The following is a 17061-nucleotide window of genomic DNA, read 5'->3' on the forward strand; positions in this document are numbered from 1 at the left end:
CCCTTCGTGCTCCATTCCAGAGACAAAGGGCAGGGGCCTGGTAGAATATCAAGGTTGGACAGCTCAATCAGAGCCCCTCAGGGCTCCCGGGCTGTGTGCTGCCCCCCAACCAAAGTCATCTCCCAGCCTTCTCCAGGAGGGCTTCTTTTCCAGCTGACCAGGTAGAAACTCAGTAGGCTGAGAAGCAGTCTCTCCCGCATCTGTTGCTATCACCTTTTTCAGGGAATTGCAGCCCTAGGGGGTATACTTTGGATCAATTTTCCTGACAACAGCCAGAAAATCTGCCATCACTCGGCAAAAGCCCCCATTCCTTGGTGCTCCTTTGTTCAGGGAGCCCTCTCTGGAGGTGGTGAGGGCTGCGGATGGAGAATCTCTGGGAATGAATCCAATCCCAGACCCTGCATTTCTGCCCCACCAAGGGGAGGGGACGGCTCTGGCCTTGGTCAGAATCACTGAACCACAGAATCCCAGAGTTGGAGGAACCCGGAGAGATCACTTGGTGTAAGCCCATTTACAAACTGGGAAGGAAATTTGCCCAAGGTCACTTAATCCATTCAGCGGCAGAGCAGAGATTAGCACCTACATCTTCTGACTCCCAGGCTAAGGCACTTTTCACACTATAACGACTGTCTCCTGAAACGATTTGGGGGGTGGGGGGACAGCTGATGCTCAGAGGTACTATTCTTCTTGGGCTGCCCGGGGTGGGCTAAGCTATAGGAAAGCAGAGAAGCAGAAGCAGAAGCAGAAGCAGAAGCAGGGAGGAGGAGAGATTTATGTTAGTCCCCACTATGATTTTTACTCAAGAATGTGGCTAATTCTGTTGTAGCTGGAGCCCACAGCCTCAGGGCTAGAGGCTGGGTAAGGCTTGGGAGTGGAGGGTAGGCCACAGCCTGTAAGGGACCAATTAAACTTACAAATGGCTGCTGACCTCTTGTCTCTAAATACAAACCCAAGAGGCTTAGAGCTCTGGGGTTCCTACCAGCTGCCTGGGCACCTCACAGAGGGAAAGACTCAAACTCCCTGCTGAACCACAAGTTCAGCACTGTAATACACAACCAGTGCTGAACCCTGCTGTGTATTACAACTGGTCACATTTATATAGCTCTTGGCTGTACAATCTCCTTGAATCTCACCCGAGGACAAGGAGGAAAAAGGACAGTTAGCATGGTAGACAGTGCGGTATGGGGTAAGAGCTCTGGCCTGGGCACCTGCAGAACAGGACCCCAGTCTCAGCTCTGCCACTGACTAGTGGAGCAACCCTGGGCAAATGCCTGGCCATACCTCTGGGCTTTGGTTCTCATTTGGAGAACTGAGTGAGCTGCATCAACAATCTCTCAGGACCCTTCCAGCTTGGCTGTTTCACGCCTGGGCACGCCCCTCCCCTGCTCACCTGTCGTAGAAGTCGTCCCGGTAGTAATCATAGTCAAAGATGTAGCCACTGGGGAAACAAAGGGGAGAGGGCTGGAGCTTAGGGACGGCCACTCAGCCCACTCTCCACAGGCCCTCAACTCCAAACATCTCCCCAAGTTCTAGACTCAGCACACTGTCACACCAGCATTTACTCCCTCCGTGGAAAGAGGGAGACGTCCCACCCAGACAGACAGACTGCCCCACCTGTATATGGCAGATGCTGCTCTCTTTAGTCCCTTGGGTCTGTCAGGCTTAGGCTCTCCAGCCATGTTGATGTCTATGTAGAGAGAGAAGGCAGAGTTGGAATGCTGGCATGATAGTAGTGTGTCCACACACATCACCCTCATGTACACACATAGCAATTCATGTGCTTACATGATATACACATAGATTCATGGATTTTGCTTATGTTGCCAACAAAGGTCTTCATACATCTAGTCTTCAAACATTAGACTCATATCCAGATATCATATGGATATGCCTGTTTACATGTCCACTTTCAGATACATCCATGCATGCTCACAAATGTGTGTCTCACACACACACACACACACACACTATGTAGAGTATTCCTATATGCATTTTCAAATACACTCATGTAAATGCATAATACATACACCAGGTACATGGGAACATATACATAGAGCCACCCTCACACACACATTTACATATCCAGGTAAGAAAGTCACACACAAGTAACATGTACTCTCAAGTACACTCAGTATAGACAACTGCCCACATGCAAGAGAGCCAATGCACATTCACATGGATGTTCTAGCATACACCTTCATGCCTAGAATGGTGCTTAGTGCATGAAAAGGTCTCAGTAAATATTTTGTAAATGAATATATGCATATCTGCGATACATTCAAGTATTCTTGAATGTATCTCAAAACGCCCATTCTCTCAAACACATTACACCTATACATACAAAGGTATGCATCCACGTATCTCCGCATGTTCAGTCACATCCACATACTTCTTGTTCAGGAAAAAACATATAGACATCCCTTTTCAAACATACACATATACACAGAAGTGCACACACACAAATGCTGGACATACTTCAAGAGAGACCACTAGAACAGTCATATCACATGGACATGACACAAAAGCCAAGGGTATTCACTTTGTCTTGTGCTCCCAGCCCCTCCTGCTCGCTCTCAGAAAGGGTTCTAAACTAAGTCATCTGTACCTGGTGTAACAGGCTATTCTAGGCCACTCTATTCTCTTTCTCTGGAGAATCTGCATTTTAACTGGAGCTGTAAAGCCTGTCACTAAGAAGCTCTGAGAAAGCACGGACAGGTCAGAAGTGTTTTCCAGAGGCTTCTAAAATTCTTCCGTATAGGGATTAATTTTATAACTACTGAAAACTTACATAGTTTATAAACTGATAAAATCTTAGAGCAGTGGTAGCAGTGAGAGAAACAGAGAAGGGGGTTAAAGAGGAGAATTACATAGTGAGAGCAGCTATTCTAACTCTAGAGAATACAGTGGAGAGAGGCTTACCCAGGGTCTGCCCGGCCAGCACCCGCCCATTCTCTCCCAGCACAGCTGCCCGGGCATGGCGCTCGTTGGAGTACTGAACAAAGGCATAGCCCTTGTGCACAGAACAGCCAGCCACACGGCCATACTTAGAGAAGATGGTCTCCACATCTGACTTCTTCACCAGAGCTGTGTTGAGGTTTCCAATGAAGACTCGAGAGTTGATGGACTTGGGGTCATTCTTGTTGGTTACATTACTTGCCTGAATCTTCAAGGACATGGTGCCCACCTGAAGAAAGAGAGCCTCTGTGAAGCTGGGTCCCTGAGCTGGGCTCAAGGACTGCCTATGGCCCATATCCTGGCTAAATGAATTGCTTCTTACCTTCCTTAACCCTTACAGCATCCAGCCTACCTGTTTCTGCATCTTATTATGCTGACCTCGTGCCAGGTGCTTTACATACATTCTCTTATTTGGTACTCATATGATATGCAGAACTACAACATTTTACAAGGGAGAAATCTCACATTCAGAGAGACCACAATGTTAGTGAATGGCAGGGCTGGGATCTGCCCCCTGATTTGCTTGACTCTAATTCTTTTGAGTCTACTCCTTTAATGCTCATCTGAAATGTTATCCTATTCAGGATCTAAATTTGAAGATCTTTAATGCAGAACCATCGTCACATGGTAATTGCAAGTGATGTTTAATCTAGATCACCACCATATGTTGAAAATTGCAGGGTCTGGGCACCATGGCTCATGCCTGTAATCCCAGCACTTTGGGAGGCCGAGGCAGGTGCATCACCTGAGGTCAGGAATTCGAGGCCACCCGGGCCAACATGGTGAAACCCTGTCTCTACTAAAAATACAAAAAATTAGCTGGGTGTGGTGGCAGGCACCTGTAGTCCCAGCTACTCAAGAGGTTGAGGCAGGAAAATTGCTTGAACCCGGGAGGTAGAGGTTGCAGTGATCTGAGATTGCAGCACTGCACTCCAGTCTGGGCGACAGAGCAAGGCTCTGTCTCAAAAGAAAAAAAAAGAAAAGGAAAAGAAAATTACTTACTCTGATCCAGATACAGACCTAGCTATAACTGTCTGAATTGGTACCAGCCATTTTGAAAAACATATGTTAGCTAAGCCTGATATGGTTTGAATTTGTGTCCAAACCCAAATCTCATGTCTAATTGTAATCCCCAGTGTTGGAGGTGAGGCCTGGTGGGAGGTGACTGGATCATGGTGACTGAAATCATGGATATCCCCCCTGGTGCTGCTCTCGTGATAGTGAGTGAGTGAGTGCTCGTGAGATCTGCTTATTTAGAAGTGTATAGCACCTCCCACCATCTCTTTTCCTCCTGCTCTGGCCATGTGAAGATGTGCCTATGTCCCCTTCACCTTCCACTATGATTCTAAGTTTCCTAGGGCCTCCCGAGAAGCAGAAGCCTGTACAGCCTCTAGAGCTGAGTCAATTAGACTTCTTTTCATTATAAATTAACCAGTCTCAGTTATTTCTTTGTAACAGTGCAAGAATGGACAAATACAAAGCCTTACCAGGCACTCACTGTGGGCTAAGGTGGCATACAATACTGAACAATCCCAAGATCCCACAAGTGAATGTTATTATTACTCATATTTTACTAGAAACTGTACAACAAGTTCATTAACTTACTAGTAATGAGCATCCAAACCCAGGTCAGTCTGTCCCTAAAGTCTATTTCTTTCAACTTTATCGTTTTGCTTCCCAGAGCTAAAGCCAATTTAGATACTACAGAAAGTCAGCCCATTCACCTAAGAACTATTTTTAATGAATTTATTTTTTAGTTACCCATATTAATACTAACTCATTCAAATTTGGTTCTGCTTGGCTTAGAGATGAGACTGCACCTACCCTTGGCTCTCTATACTCTGGCCAGGTCTTTTACCCCAAAGGGCTATACAAATGTTTCCCGGTTTACAGCTGGGCATGGGCTCCAAGGGGAAAGGGGAAAACAGAGAAACTCAATTTCAGTAGGAAAAGCCAAAAGTTAAGCCTTGGCATTCACAGTTCCCAGCCCAGTCTCCTGCTCATTGGTATGGGTTGATGCTGCTCCCTTTTGGAACCCTCCTATCTCAATGCTCTAACCCTAAGGCCATTTCAGAAGGTGATAAAAGACTCCAAATAGCATATATAAAAACTTTCATCAGTATGCCAGCCTATTTACCTAATACTTTGGGAAGGGGGGGGTTTCTTTTCAGTGAACTGGAGAAGATATATCTGTATCTCTTATCCCAATAGGGGATAAGAGACTGTTTTCTCCTAAATCCTCCTAGCCTGGAAGCTGGAATGTTCTCACCAGCAGGTGGTACTGTTTACAAGGAAATCATAGGCTGGACCTGAGCCCAACTTGGGAAAAAACTGCTCCCAGGGTGAACTTAATGGATACACTGGAGTCAGGAGTGCATTATCTTAGATTAAGGAAAAGGGTTGAGAGGGTGCCATCACTGCTACTGATGAAGGGGCTGGTGCCAGCTTTGGAACTGACTTGGAAAAAGACTTTTGTTACTCAGTTTACCTTTGGTTCCACTCATCTACATTTGTTAAGCAGTGAGGGACACAAAGGTAGTAACACATTGTGCATACGAAGCAGGAAATACTCAATGCATGTTGTTCCCACAGGCTCGCCATTCCTCACAGTTCTGAGAGTCCTTCTCCTACCTGGATGACAAGCCATTCAAGGGTTAATTCCTTGTCTATCCATGGGTATACAAGAAGTTAACAGGGCTCCTGTGTGGGCATCAGATGATTCTCTCCTGGGTGGTTCAGCTCAAAGCGTTATAGTTTTGGCCCAGGGAGAAGCCACTTGCTTTGGTTAAAGGGAGCCAACCAAGCCTGGGGTATGGATGGAGATAGAAAGAATGACCTCTACTGGGAGCCTCAAACAACACCGAGCAGGAAGCATCTGCTGAACCAGCTATTCCTCATACTGTGATCAGTACTCACTCCTTGACTGGTGAGCCAAGTTTTTCGGGTTTGGCCCTGCCAGTCTTTTCTCTCATTCCCTGGAGTTTGGAATGATGCACATAAAAGGACTTTGCAAACCATAAAGCCCTTTTACAAAACCTTGTAATTACTCTGGCTGACACCTCTTTATTCCAATACTGCCAGCTGTGAGCCCGTTCTAGATGAGGGTAAAGGTCAGAGTGGAAAACATTCTGTATAATGCCAAGGAGGGGAAACCAGAAGCCATGGCACATGAAGATCTATAGAGCAGAGACTGGGAACTGTGTGTATGTGGCTGCATGTGGTTGCTCTGGAGAAATCTGCAGTTAAAAGGAGAACTGCCCATCTGTAGCATGCTCTAGGTATCATACCTCTGAACTCCTCATCTACACAGCCTCCAATCCACTTTCATGCCCTGCACACTCCTTTGGAAGGCAGGATGGGCAGGATGTGCCACTATTGTGTAGGACTCCCTCAGCCCAAGGAGACAGGTAACTGTGGGGGCGTGGACAGGCTTGAGTGACCACACTCTTGTTGATGAGACTCCTCTAAGTGAGGGATAGAGTTGAGAATGGAAATGAAAAGGAGGTGGGGGCCAGACTAGGTCTCCCTGAACTGACAGGTTCAGGTACAGAATCCTAACGAGTCCAAGAATTCTAAATTCAGATACAGTATTCCAGGTTGTTGGGAACATCACAATTTATTAGCTTCACTCAGAACTTCAAATGTTTAAACATATGGTACATGGGTCTCTACTTGTACTCTTATTACTCTGCCCTGAAAATGTTATAGGACAGGCCTGACAAAATCTGGGACACAGTTAAGCCCTCAATCAATGTTAGGGAGGGAGTGGTTAAGGATATGTTGCAGAAGATGTTGAGAAGGTCTAGCTGTGGGCTGCCTTAAATTGTCAGGACCACTGGGGCAGAGGTCCCACATACCTTTTTCTAACCTTTGACCCAAGTATCCACCTCCACAGATCAACTCAAACCCTCCCACCCAACTCTTGCTATGCTTTTCAAGGTTTCCCCCTAGCTTGGAGTGGCAGCCCTAGAAAATATTGATATCCAATTCAGCAGAAGGTGCTTGACTGGGTAAGCTACTTCCTGCCCTGGGCCAAGCTCTGCCTCACAGATAAGCTGTGTAATTGAGAGCAAAGTGTCTGCAGCCCCCTGGGGTCCTAAGTTTAGCAATGAGCTGAGGAGAAGTGGGTAGAAAGACTGTTCTTGGTGGCTGGGGGAGGGGAGAGAACCACATTTGTTCCTAAACTTCTGCACTTCAGATTAGCAGAGACCTGAGTGCACATGGAACTTGAAATGCTCTCACTCTGAGGAGCAGAAGAGAAGGGACTTGACTAGGATGCCACAGTTAGTGAGTAGCAGTCCTAAGATTACCCCATGGACCCTCTGATGCTAAGTCTAGGGTCCTTATATTCCATTTTTCATTTTGGACCAGAGAGAGAGAGAGAGAGAGAGGTCCCCAGGACAGTGAGGAGCCAAGACAGAGCATCTCAAAAAATAAATAAAAGTTTTGAGAAAACTTGGGACTAGCTTCCCAATTAAGTGTCTTCACCTCTACCTGCAAGAGAAACAATTGCTGCATAAAAGCTGGGCCTTTAAGCTAATTAAAACCCACCAGGGACACAGGCTTTGAAATGCAATTTACAGCTCAAAAGGGATGGGCTTGCTTCTCCAGGCTGGTAAGAACAGAAGTGTGGCAAAAACAAATTCATTTTTTTCCCAGTTGAAACATTTCAGCTGGAAATTGTTTTTGAACATAGAACAGCCAAGCCTGAACATGGAGAAAAGTGACAGGGCTTTGCAGAGGTAGAAAAGCTCTAAAAGTTACCTCTGAACTTTGAGTAAATAAGACACCCAGAGAGATATCACAGTTCTAAGAACTGCCATTGGCTGGGAACAGTGGCTCACGCCTGTAATCCTAGTACTTTGGGAGGCCAAGGCAGGTGGATCACTTGAAGTCAGGAGTTCAGGACCAGCCTGGCCAACATGGCAAAACCCCGTCTCTACTAAAAAAAAAAAAAAAAAAAAAAATTAGCTGGGCATGGTGGCACATGCCTGTAATCCCAGCTACTCAGGAGGCTGAGGCAGGAGAATTGCCTGAACCCAGGAGGTGGAGGTTGCGGTGAGCCGAGATCGCGCCATTGCACTCCAGCCTGGGTAACAAGAGTGAAACTCCATCTCAAAAAATAATAATAATAACTAGCCGGGCATGGTGGTGCACATCTGTAATCCAAGCTACTTGGGAAGCTCTGAGGCAGGAGAACTGCTTGAACCCAGAAGATGGAGGTTGCAGTGAGCCGAGATCACGCCACTGCACTCCAGCCTAGGTGGCAGAGCAAGACTCTGTCTTAAAAAAAAAAAAAAAAAGCCACTAATTACTGAATGCTGCACAGTATTTAATCCTTACAACAGCCCTGTGAGGTGTTTTACATAGGGAAACTGAGATAGGCTCAGAGAAGCAAGATAATTATAACAGGGCAAGGCCGGAACTGGGATGAGGACCTCAAAAGTAGGCATCTGCAGGGACAAGGGGCAAGACTGCACACTGTATAGGGATGTCTTGGGTACTGACGTCCCTGGCAAGATTATGCTATTACCTTGCATTAGCCACATACGTGCTCCTTGGTCTGCGCCCTTACACTCTTCTACTAGAATTCCTCATAGTTGCATAGAATTTTAGTGAACAAAGCTAGTTTATATCTGTTATAGTATGAATGTGCCTCCACCACCAAATCTGTATGTTGAAAACTAATCCCTAATGTGATAGTATTAGGAGTGGGGCTTTGGGAGTGATTAGGTCCCAAACTGAAGGGAAAGCCCTCGGAATGAGTTTAATGCCTTTAAAAAAAAAAAGAGCCCCAGGCCAGGAAGTGGCTCACCCAAGTAATCCCAGCACTTTGGGAAGCCAAGGTGGGACAATCCTTTGAGGCTGCGAGTTGGAGACCAACGTAGGCTACATCGTGAGACTCTATCTCTTACAAAATAAGTAAGAGGCCCAGAGAGCTACTTTGCCTTTTCCACCATGTGCTGACACAGTGAAAAGACGGTTGTCCATGAACTAGTAAGAGGGCCCTCACCAGACATCAAATTTGCTGGTTCCTTAATTTTAAACTTCTGAGCCTCCACAACTGTGAGAAATAATTTTTTTTCTTGTATAAACCACCGATCTTACAGTGTTTTGGTAGAACAGCCCAAGTAGACTAAAACAATATCCTTTATCCTGACACTGTCCCATTTTATAAGTGAAGAAAAAAAAAAAAAAAAAAGACGATCAGCAAAGATAAGTGATTTACTTAAGATCAACCAGCTGGTGAGGGGAGTAACTAGGGGTCCTGAACCCAGGCTTTTTATTTGACACTGTACATTCCACCATCTCAATGGCTGTCCTAACACTCTTAACTCTGCCAAGTCATGTCACCCCTCATGTACCCCCAATCCTGCCTATCAGATCAAGTCTAGTCTCGGGCACTCAGAGAACACTGTAAATCCTCCCCAGCACTGAACCTCTTCCTCTTGAAATGCTCATTTCAAGAAAGGAGCTGCTGCTTTAGGTCCTGATGCCCCATGCTTGGTTCAGTCCTGCTGGACACCTGTGCTTTTATTCTCCTGCATGGGGATGAGGGTTGAGCAGCCTGTGGCCAGCTCTATGCCCTTAGATAACCCTGGGGACATCTGGGTGATTTAGAAGGAAAACAGCTACCAGTGACGGGAAGACTATTTCTGGAGAAAAAGCCAAGCAATTAGACTGATCAGTGTCCAGGGCCTCCTTGATCCTTTTACCAGGTGGCCAGGGATGACAGAACATCTATTAATCTCATTAAACTGGCCAGGCCCTGGCTCATTAGCAGTGCCCAAATGATTATTACTGGCCAGACAGGACTAATTTCCCAAGGAATGCTCTTTAGTTCCTAACCGTTCCCATTCCCATGAGTCAGCTCCCAGCATGTCAAACAGCCGAAGTTCCTGGATAGGTGAAGTGTAAGCGGTGCAGACTACCGGTCCAGAAGGCTTGGCCTTGGCTCTGCTGTTCTTAGTCATGTGACCTGCAAGAAGTCATGTAACTTCTCTAGGCCTTACCATCCTTAATCTGAAAAAAGAAGTAAATCTCTTTCCTGATTATCTTTCTGGTCTGATATAAGAATAAAATAGGCTAATTGATGTGAAAGTGCTCTGCTCCATCTTTAATATACTATCAAAGATATGGATTCTACCAATTATATTATTACCCAATTCCTACCTCCTTCACTCACTTAACAAATATTTCTTGGGTGTTCTCCTCTATGCTGGCACTGTGGAGATGCTGGAAAACACAGTACTCACCAGTCTTGTGCTCTTCTTGCTTTTCAAGAGGCCCTTTCTCTGGGAACCTGTTTTTTTAGAACTATTTCTTAATAAAAAAGGACAAATGCACACGAAATATCAAAAACAGCTCAGGATCTAGAGTCAGACAGGACTGAGTTCCAATCCCAGCCCTATCACTTAAGACTGTAACTGTGGCCATGTCCTTTCACCTCACTAGGCCTCAGAGTCCTCAACTGCAAAACAGAAATTATACCAACCTCCCAGAATTAGTATAAGAACAGGAGACAATATGAGTAAAGGGCCCAGTATAATGGGTAAGACCAGCAGGTATCAAGAAATTAGATAACCCAAATGTTCTATAAAAACAGATGAACTGGCCAGGTATGGTGGCTCACGCCTGTTATCCTAGCACTTTGGGAAGCTGAGGTGGGCGGATCACAAGGTCAGGAGTTCCAGACCAGCCTGGCCAATATGGTGAGGCTCTACTAAAAAAAAAAAATACAAAAGTTAGCCAGGCATGGTGGTGGATGCCTGTAGCTCCAGCTACTCAGGAGGCTGAGGCAGGAGGACTGCTTGAACCTGGCAGGCAGAGGTTGCAGTAAGCTGAGATTGTGCCACTGCACCCCAGCCTGGGTGACAGAGCAAAACTTCGTCTCAAAAACAAACAAACAAACAAACAAAAAAAGATGAACCTAGCCTGCTGGCATTCTAGCTCCTCCACATCCCAGCCCTAAGATGACATGTTCTCTACTATGTCATCTCCCTGTGCAACACACCTTACCTGAGACTAAGGAAGTTTAGGGTAGGGGGCCCATGCATGTTCTCCCTTGTCCTAGTATCTGCAACCAAAAACCTAGAAACTTCATAAAGGTGTCTCCACCCCATGCCTGTCAAACCACTACTGTACGGGTCTGGTAGAGGAGGGAATACTGGCCGGGAGGGGTTCTAGCTTTGCTGAGTCATTGTTACCCCTCAACTGTATCATGAGGTCCTATACTATTGACACTGGTATCCATATCTGATAGGCACTGAAAGGATACCCCAAAGCAGAAACAGATGGTCTGAGTATATAATCCCACCCTTCCTGCATCTTGCACACTAACTCTACTCTTGTTTGTGGCCTTAGGCTGAGGCTTACCATCTGTGACAAACTCCCCTTCATAGCTCTGGGGGTTGGGGGGAGAAGTTAAGAAGGGTTGGGTAGGCAATTTAGGCCTATAATCCCTGATACTGAATTAGAATTAAAGACCTACAAATGACTGTCAACCTCTTTAGTTTTTGCCAAATAGTCATCCAAACACCTGCTTATCCATTTAATCATAATTATAAATATGCGAACACTGAGCTAAATATGCGCTGGGTATTATCAAGTAACTCACAAATCAATTATTTATTTACTTATCCAGAAATTGGTCTGGGACCTGATCTCAAGCAACTCCTAGTACAGCAGGGGACATCCACCATGGTCACAAGGCACACGTGCCCTGAGATGGTCTACTGCCCAAGCAAAGTACTCTGGGAGATCAGAGAAGGTGTAGGAGCAGCATGGAAAGCTCTACCAAAAGGGAGAGTGTTTACAAGGAATTCCCATTGGGTAGTGACACCAAGAGAGGCCTGGCAGGAGGGATTCCAGGAACAAGGCACAAAACATGTCCCTTTCTCCTCTTTGGTCCCCTTATTCTCCTCTTCCTCCTGCACATAAAGCTGGAAATAGAAGTTTGAAATAGGAGAATGTCTTCACTGCTGTTTTCTGATTCCCTGGAGAGATGCATACTTATTCTTGAGGAAGAACAAAAAGGGAACACACAATTTAATATGTAGAACTTTATACCAGGCACTGAGTTGAAAGCTTTACAGGCATAATCTCTTGTAATCCTGATCACAATCTAATGAGATATGTGTATCATCTGCACTCTACAGATATAACTGAGACTCAGAAACAGCTTAATTTGTCCACAGTCACATCAAGTGGCAGGCTTTGGATAGAAAAACCCAAGGCTTGTCTGATTCTAAAGACTGTGTTATTCCCATTCCACTAGATTGTTCCCACTGAGCCCCACTCACAGGAAGAATGGTCCTGGCTTTGCTGACATGCCCCATGACCTAGGTTTTAAAACCTGTGACCACAAAAGCCACTCCAGGCCCAAATATGTGATCATGATAATCATCATCAATATCTGTGGAGTACTTACATGCCAGAAACTGCATTAAGCCTTCTGCTATGAGATAGTGATGATATATGTTGTGACCATTTCACACATGAGGAAACTAAGGCTTAGTGTTTGGTCTCACTCAAGCCAGGAAGTGGCAGAAGCAGGGTGACTACGTGTGAGACCACAGCTGGTCTCATAATCTTGGCCCAGAACAGCTTCAAAACTGGGCATGCCCTTTTATCTGCCTAGAGGTCAGTTTCTTCCTCTACCTCCTAACACTGTTCCTTTGAGTATAAACTCACAGGGCCTAGCTGAAAGCATACTCTCAAGTCCAAGAGCCAATCGGCACTTGCTGTGAGCTTTGGGGATAGCCCCCGTCCCCTTCTCACGCCTTAAGGGCTGGCTCCTCACAGTGATAATATGGCTGTTGGTTGATTATAGCTATTCTTTTCTGTAAATAAGTTTAAAAGTCATCAAAGGGTTTGTCAGTTGTGACTTATAAGCCTCTCTCCCACAGGGAAGTTGGGCAGTGACAAATGCCCCTCTTGTTTTGCCATCCGTTACAAGTTGGAAGGTGCCATGTTCCAATTACTGGAAACCCCAATGGAGCTCAAGGAAAACCCTGCTCCAGGCTGCGGCCATTACTCAGGCCTGGCAGGGCTGCCGTAGGCCCAGGCCCAACTGGGTAGGCACAGAATAGGAGTTTTTTTCTGATTTTGTGAGGAGGCACCTTCTACCCCTTAACTTGTGTTATCCTTGGTGGTTTATCCTAGACAGATTTCACAGACAAATAAAAACATGGGTACCACGTGGGCTGTCTAAAAGTACGCAGCATCAAGACTGCTGACGACAGACAGACATAAGAAAGTAAGGTCATGCTGTTCTATGAACTAGGTAGAAAATATGACGTTGAGGAGGTGGGGCAGAGGATAAAGTACATAGGATGTTCAGAGAAAGTAGAGATTAAAAGGAGCCTTACAGATCCTCTAGAGTAATCAATGGCCTCAGTAGTGAATACTTATTATATGGCAGGCCTGTCTAGCTAGATGCTGTGGAACCAGAGGTGAATAAAGTCTCTGGTTCCTAGAATATGCCACATGACCTAGGGAATAAAAACCTAGGTCATGTGGCATATCCTTAAGATAGATAAGAAACTTAAGGTCCAGAGAAAGGGACTTGCCCAAGGTAACAAATTTAGGGTCACTGACAGAAAAAGAAAGCAGATCTCTACCATTAGTGATACAGAGGAAGCAGAGTGACAAGGGAGCTCTCATGTGGAACAGGCTCCTTACACAGAACACGCCACGTTAACTTCCATTCAAATCCTACCTACATACTTACCACACCTTCGACCTCTGGCAAGTCCTATAAACGATCTAAAGTTATAGAAAAATGGAGGTAAAACTTACTACAGAATTGTGGAGAAGATTAAATAATATACATACAGTGCACAGTGGTAGACATATAGTAAGTACTCAAAATATTATTTACCATTAATCCCCAAAACAATATTTTGAGGCAGGTACTATTAATCTCATTTTATAAATAAAAGACTGAGGTTCTTTTCACATTGTCACACTAATTAAATAAGCCAGTACTTCTCAAAACTATTTGTGGTGAAGAACCAGTTTTTTCTTTTCTTTTGCTTTTTAAACTTTACTTTGACATGGCACTAAGCCACTCTTGCCCAACTGTCAACCTCTATGAAACCAAAGCAAAGAAAGCATGAAGTTTACTTCATTTCTTTCCAAGTCCTTGAGCCTGGTTGTTTTCAGACAATGGTGTCAGACTAATTTACAAAAACAATTCCATTTTTTTTCCTTTTCTTTTCTCTCTAAGAAAGAGGGGAATAGGCGGACTAAAGACTTGCCACCGAGCACTTCCAGTGGTGATCTATCTTGGTCTCTGTTCTATGTCATGCTACATCCTGCAAGGGAAGACGATCTAGGCTTAATGGGCGACTGAGATCACTTTCTGGAGCCTGGGGGTCTGACCAAGGGATATATACCTGAAGAGGCTGGTATTCCATACCATGTGCTTCTCTCCATACTTTGAAGCACATGAGGAAACCAGCCAGGAAGGTGAAAGAGAGAAGAAAAGGTTTTCTAATTTTCTATCTTGTATCATGGCTGTTTACAACAAACCAGTCTTCTCTCTCCATCTAGGGAGTTGAGAGCAATGGATACCAAATTCATTTCTGAATGCTACTAAGACTGGGCAAATTGAGTAGCTCTTAACCAGTGTTCAAAAGCACAAGAGTGCATCTTCAGTTTTCCAAGTGAAAGGTCAAATTTTCATGAGTGTACAAAACTGCTTTTTGCTTTAATTGAGCTTTTATGCAGTGTTATCTTCAGCATAACTCAGAGCCAGTGGGTCATATGACACAGTGTAGAAAGAGGTAAAACTTGCTGTGTGTAGGAGTTAAATACATGGCTTGACATCAAGCAGGAGCCAAAGCCTGAATCTTTACTCCCTTGTGAAAGAACATGGAATGTGGTCAAGAGAGCACTAAAACGAAAATGCCTTCCTTCTGTTACTGAACTGGCTATGACATGACCTTTCGGGAAGTGTCTATCTCACCTGTAAGATGGAAAGAGCAATACATATCTCCAGGGTTGTTAGAGGATAAAATAATACATGGAAACATTCAGAATAGTGTCTAGCACATCAGAAAGCATGCAAATATATTAGCTCCTGCTGCTACACGTTGAGTATTCCTTATCTAAATGCTTAGGGCAAGAAGTGTTTCTGATTATGGATTTTGGAATATCTGCAGATACTTAACTGGCTGAGCAATTTTCCAAAGAGCATTTTCTTTGAATGTGATGCTGGCACTCAAAAAGTTTCTGTTTTTAGAGCATTTTGGATTTTCGAATTAGGGATGCTCAGCCTGGATTATTATTGTTGTTGGAACCTGCAAGAACTTTTCCCTGTGAGTATAAAAGAGAAGGTGGTAAATTCTAATGGAATATTAACCTAGGGCTGAACTGCAATCAAGGAAAAAATACTATCACTGTGGATGCAATAAAATCTCTTTAAGAGTGTCACCAAAACTCTAGTATTTAGAAATGTGCCTTGAACATAAAAGGAAAAACAGAACTAGGTACTTATTAACTGCTGAAAGAATAAACAAATGAGCATCTGGAATAATGCAGCTGCCAGAGCTTGTAAGGACTATAACTTGAGAAATTAGATAGGAAGGGGACCCTAAGCAAAGGTTCCCACAAAGGCCTCCTGGAGCCTTGAGGACCCTCTAGAGCAGCTTAGGCGCCCTTTCTGGGCAACAGGGTCCCAGGGGCTAATGTTGCAAGAAGCCCCCAATTGCTCACTATTCTATGTTTCTTATGGAATATCTACATTCTGGGGCTGCTGTATTCTGAGTAAGAGTGCAGAAGGCTGTGCTGTGGTAGTGCATTCTGTTCTCATCTCCCAACCTGTATGAGAGGGAGGCTTAACTCCCCCCACAATAGGCATCGCTCTAAGTTAAAATAGTAATAGGGGATTATTAGCTTTGGATTCCTCATTGCCTGAGGAGTGCTGGGGCCTGAATCCCATCCCCACTAGCTGTATGACCCTGGGAAGGCACTTGATTTCTCTGAGACTCACAATTCCCTACCTGTAAAATGGGGATAAAAATCCCTCTAACGTAGATTGTTGTGAGGGTCAAAGGAGAAAACATGCTCTGTTACCTGAGATGTGCTATATGAGCATGGAAAGAAATATTCCCTGAATGGATAGCTGCTGCAGGTCTTCCTAGACAGAGGTACCCAGGCAGGAGGCCAGTATGCTGGAAGCAAGGTCTGGATGGTACACAACTTAGCACTCCAGCCAAGTGCTGTGTCCCTCAGGTATCAGGGCAGGTGATTAAAATCCTTTCATGCAGAATCAATATTTTCCTCATTACAACAATCCGTCTCCTTGAACACACTGAGTGGTACCCCTCACAGCCCCAAAGGCTTGACCCTACAAGACAGCATGTGCATCAACATATATTTTAAATTCCCCACATTCGGACAGGGGAAGGAAGGAGGAGGTGACCTCTCTCCAGGGTACTGATCCAAACATAACTTAGAGCTCTCTAAGCATCATCTCCCACAGTGTCACATGTTTGGTCTAAAAGGCACCACTGAGAATTATGCCACAGTCACAGCCACTTTGCCTTTGTCTCTTTGGTAATAACATTAACTCTGCAAACACTACTAAGCATCTGTCTCCTGTGTGATCAAACAAGTGTGCCCCTGTCACCTCCTGTTTAAGATCCTTCAGGGCGTCCCACCATAAAGAATCAAGTTCAAATCCTTTAACATGGCTTATAAGCCTCTTCATGAATTAAGGCTACCAAATCTATACACAACAGTCCTCTGAGTGGTTATATGTCATACACTTTATAAATGAGTAAACCCTAGTGGGTTTAAATCCAGAATTAGCCACTTACTAGCTATGTAACCTTGGACATCTCATTAAACTCCGTGAGCCAATATTCTCTATTAGGCATATACTTTTCTCCCACATACTGAGTTATTCACCAGGCCCTGCTCATTTGGCATCTTCAATATTCTTAGTATGTAGCCCCTTCTCTCTATTCTTATTACCATTCTTTAAATCCTCTACTGTCACCAAAGTAGTATTACCATATCACTTCTTGGCTTACAATGGAAATTAAGATCAGAGGTTTGTTTTTATTATTTAAAAATTCTTTTTTTTTTTTTTTTTTT

General features: G+C 44.6%; 1 protein-coding gene across 5 annotated transcripts in view; it reads right to left on the minus strand.

Annotated features, from left to right (window-relative positions):
- Positions 1-17061, minus strand: part of RALY (RALY heterogeneous nuclear ribonucleoprotein) — an 81606-nt gene that overhangs the window by 5277 nt on the left and 59268 nt on the right. For 3 of the 5 annotated variants that reach the window (XM_037733205.1, XM_037733200.1, XM_017514023.1), the window contains 3 exons: positions 2920-3184; positions 1615-1687; positions 1391-1438 (listed from right to left, as the gene is read on the minus strand). In XM_037733205.1, coding sequence (XP_037589133.1) covers positions 1391-1438; positions 1615-1687; positions 2920-3175 — 377 coding nt within the window. In that variant the 5' untranslated portion in view covers positions 3176-3184. The remainder of the gene's footprint in view (positions 1-1390; positions 1439-1614; positions 1688-2919; positions 3185-17061) is intronic. The other 2 variants (XM_037733210.1, XM_017514032.2) reach the window with 1 other exon arrangement.

This window comes from Cebus imitator, unplaced genomic scaffold (genome assembly GCF_001604975.1).
Source record: "Cebus imitator isolate Cc_AM_T3 unplaced genomic scaffold, Cebus_imitator-1.0 Scaffold18, whole genome shotgun sequence".
Taxonomy (NCBI): Eukaryota; Metazoa; Chordata; class Mammalia; order Primates; family Cebidae; genus Cebus; species Cebus imitator.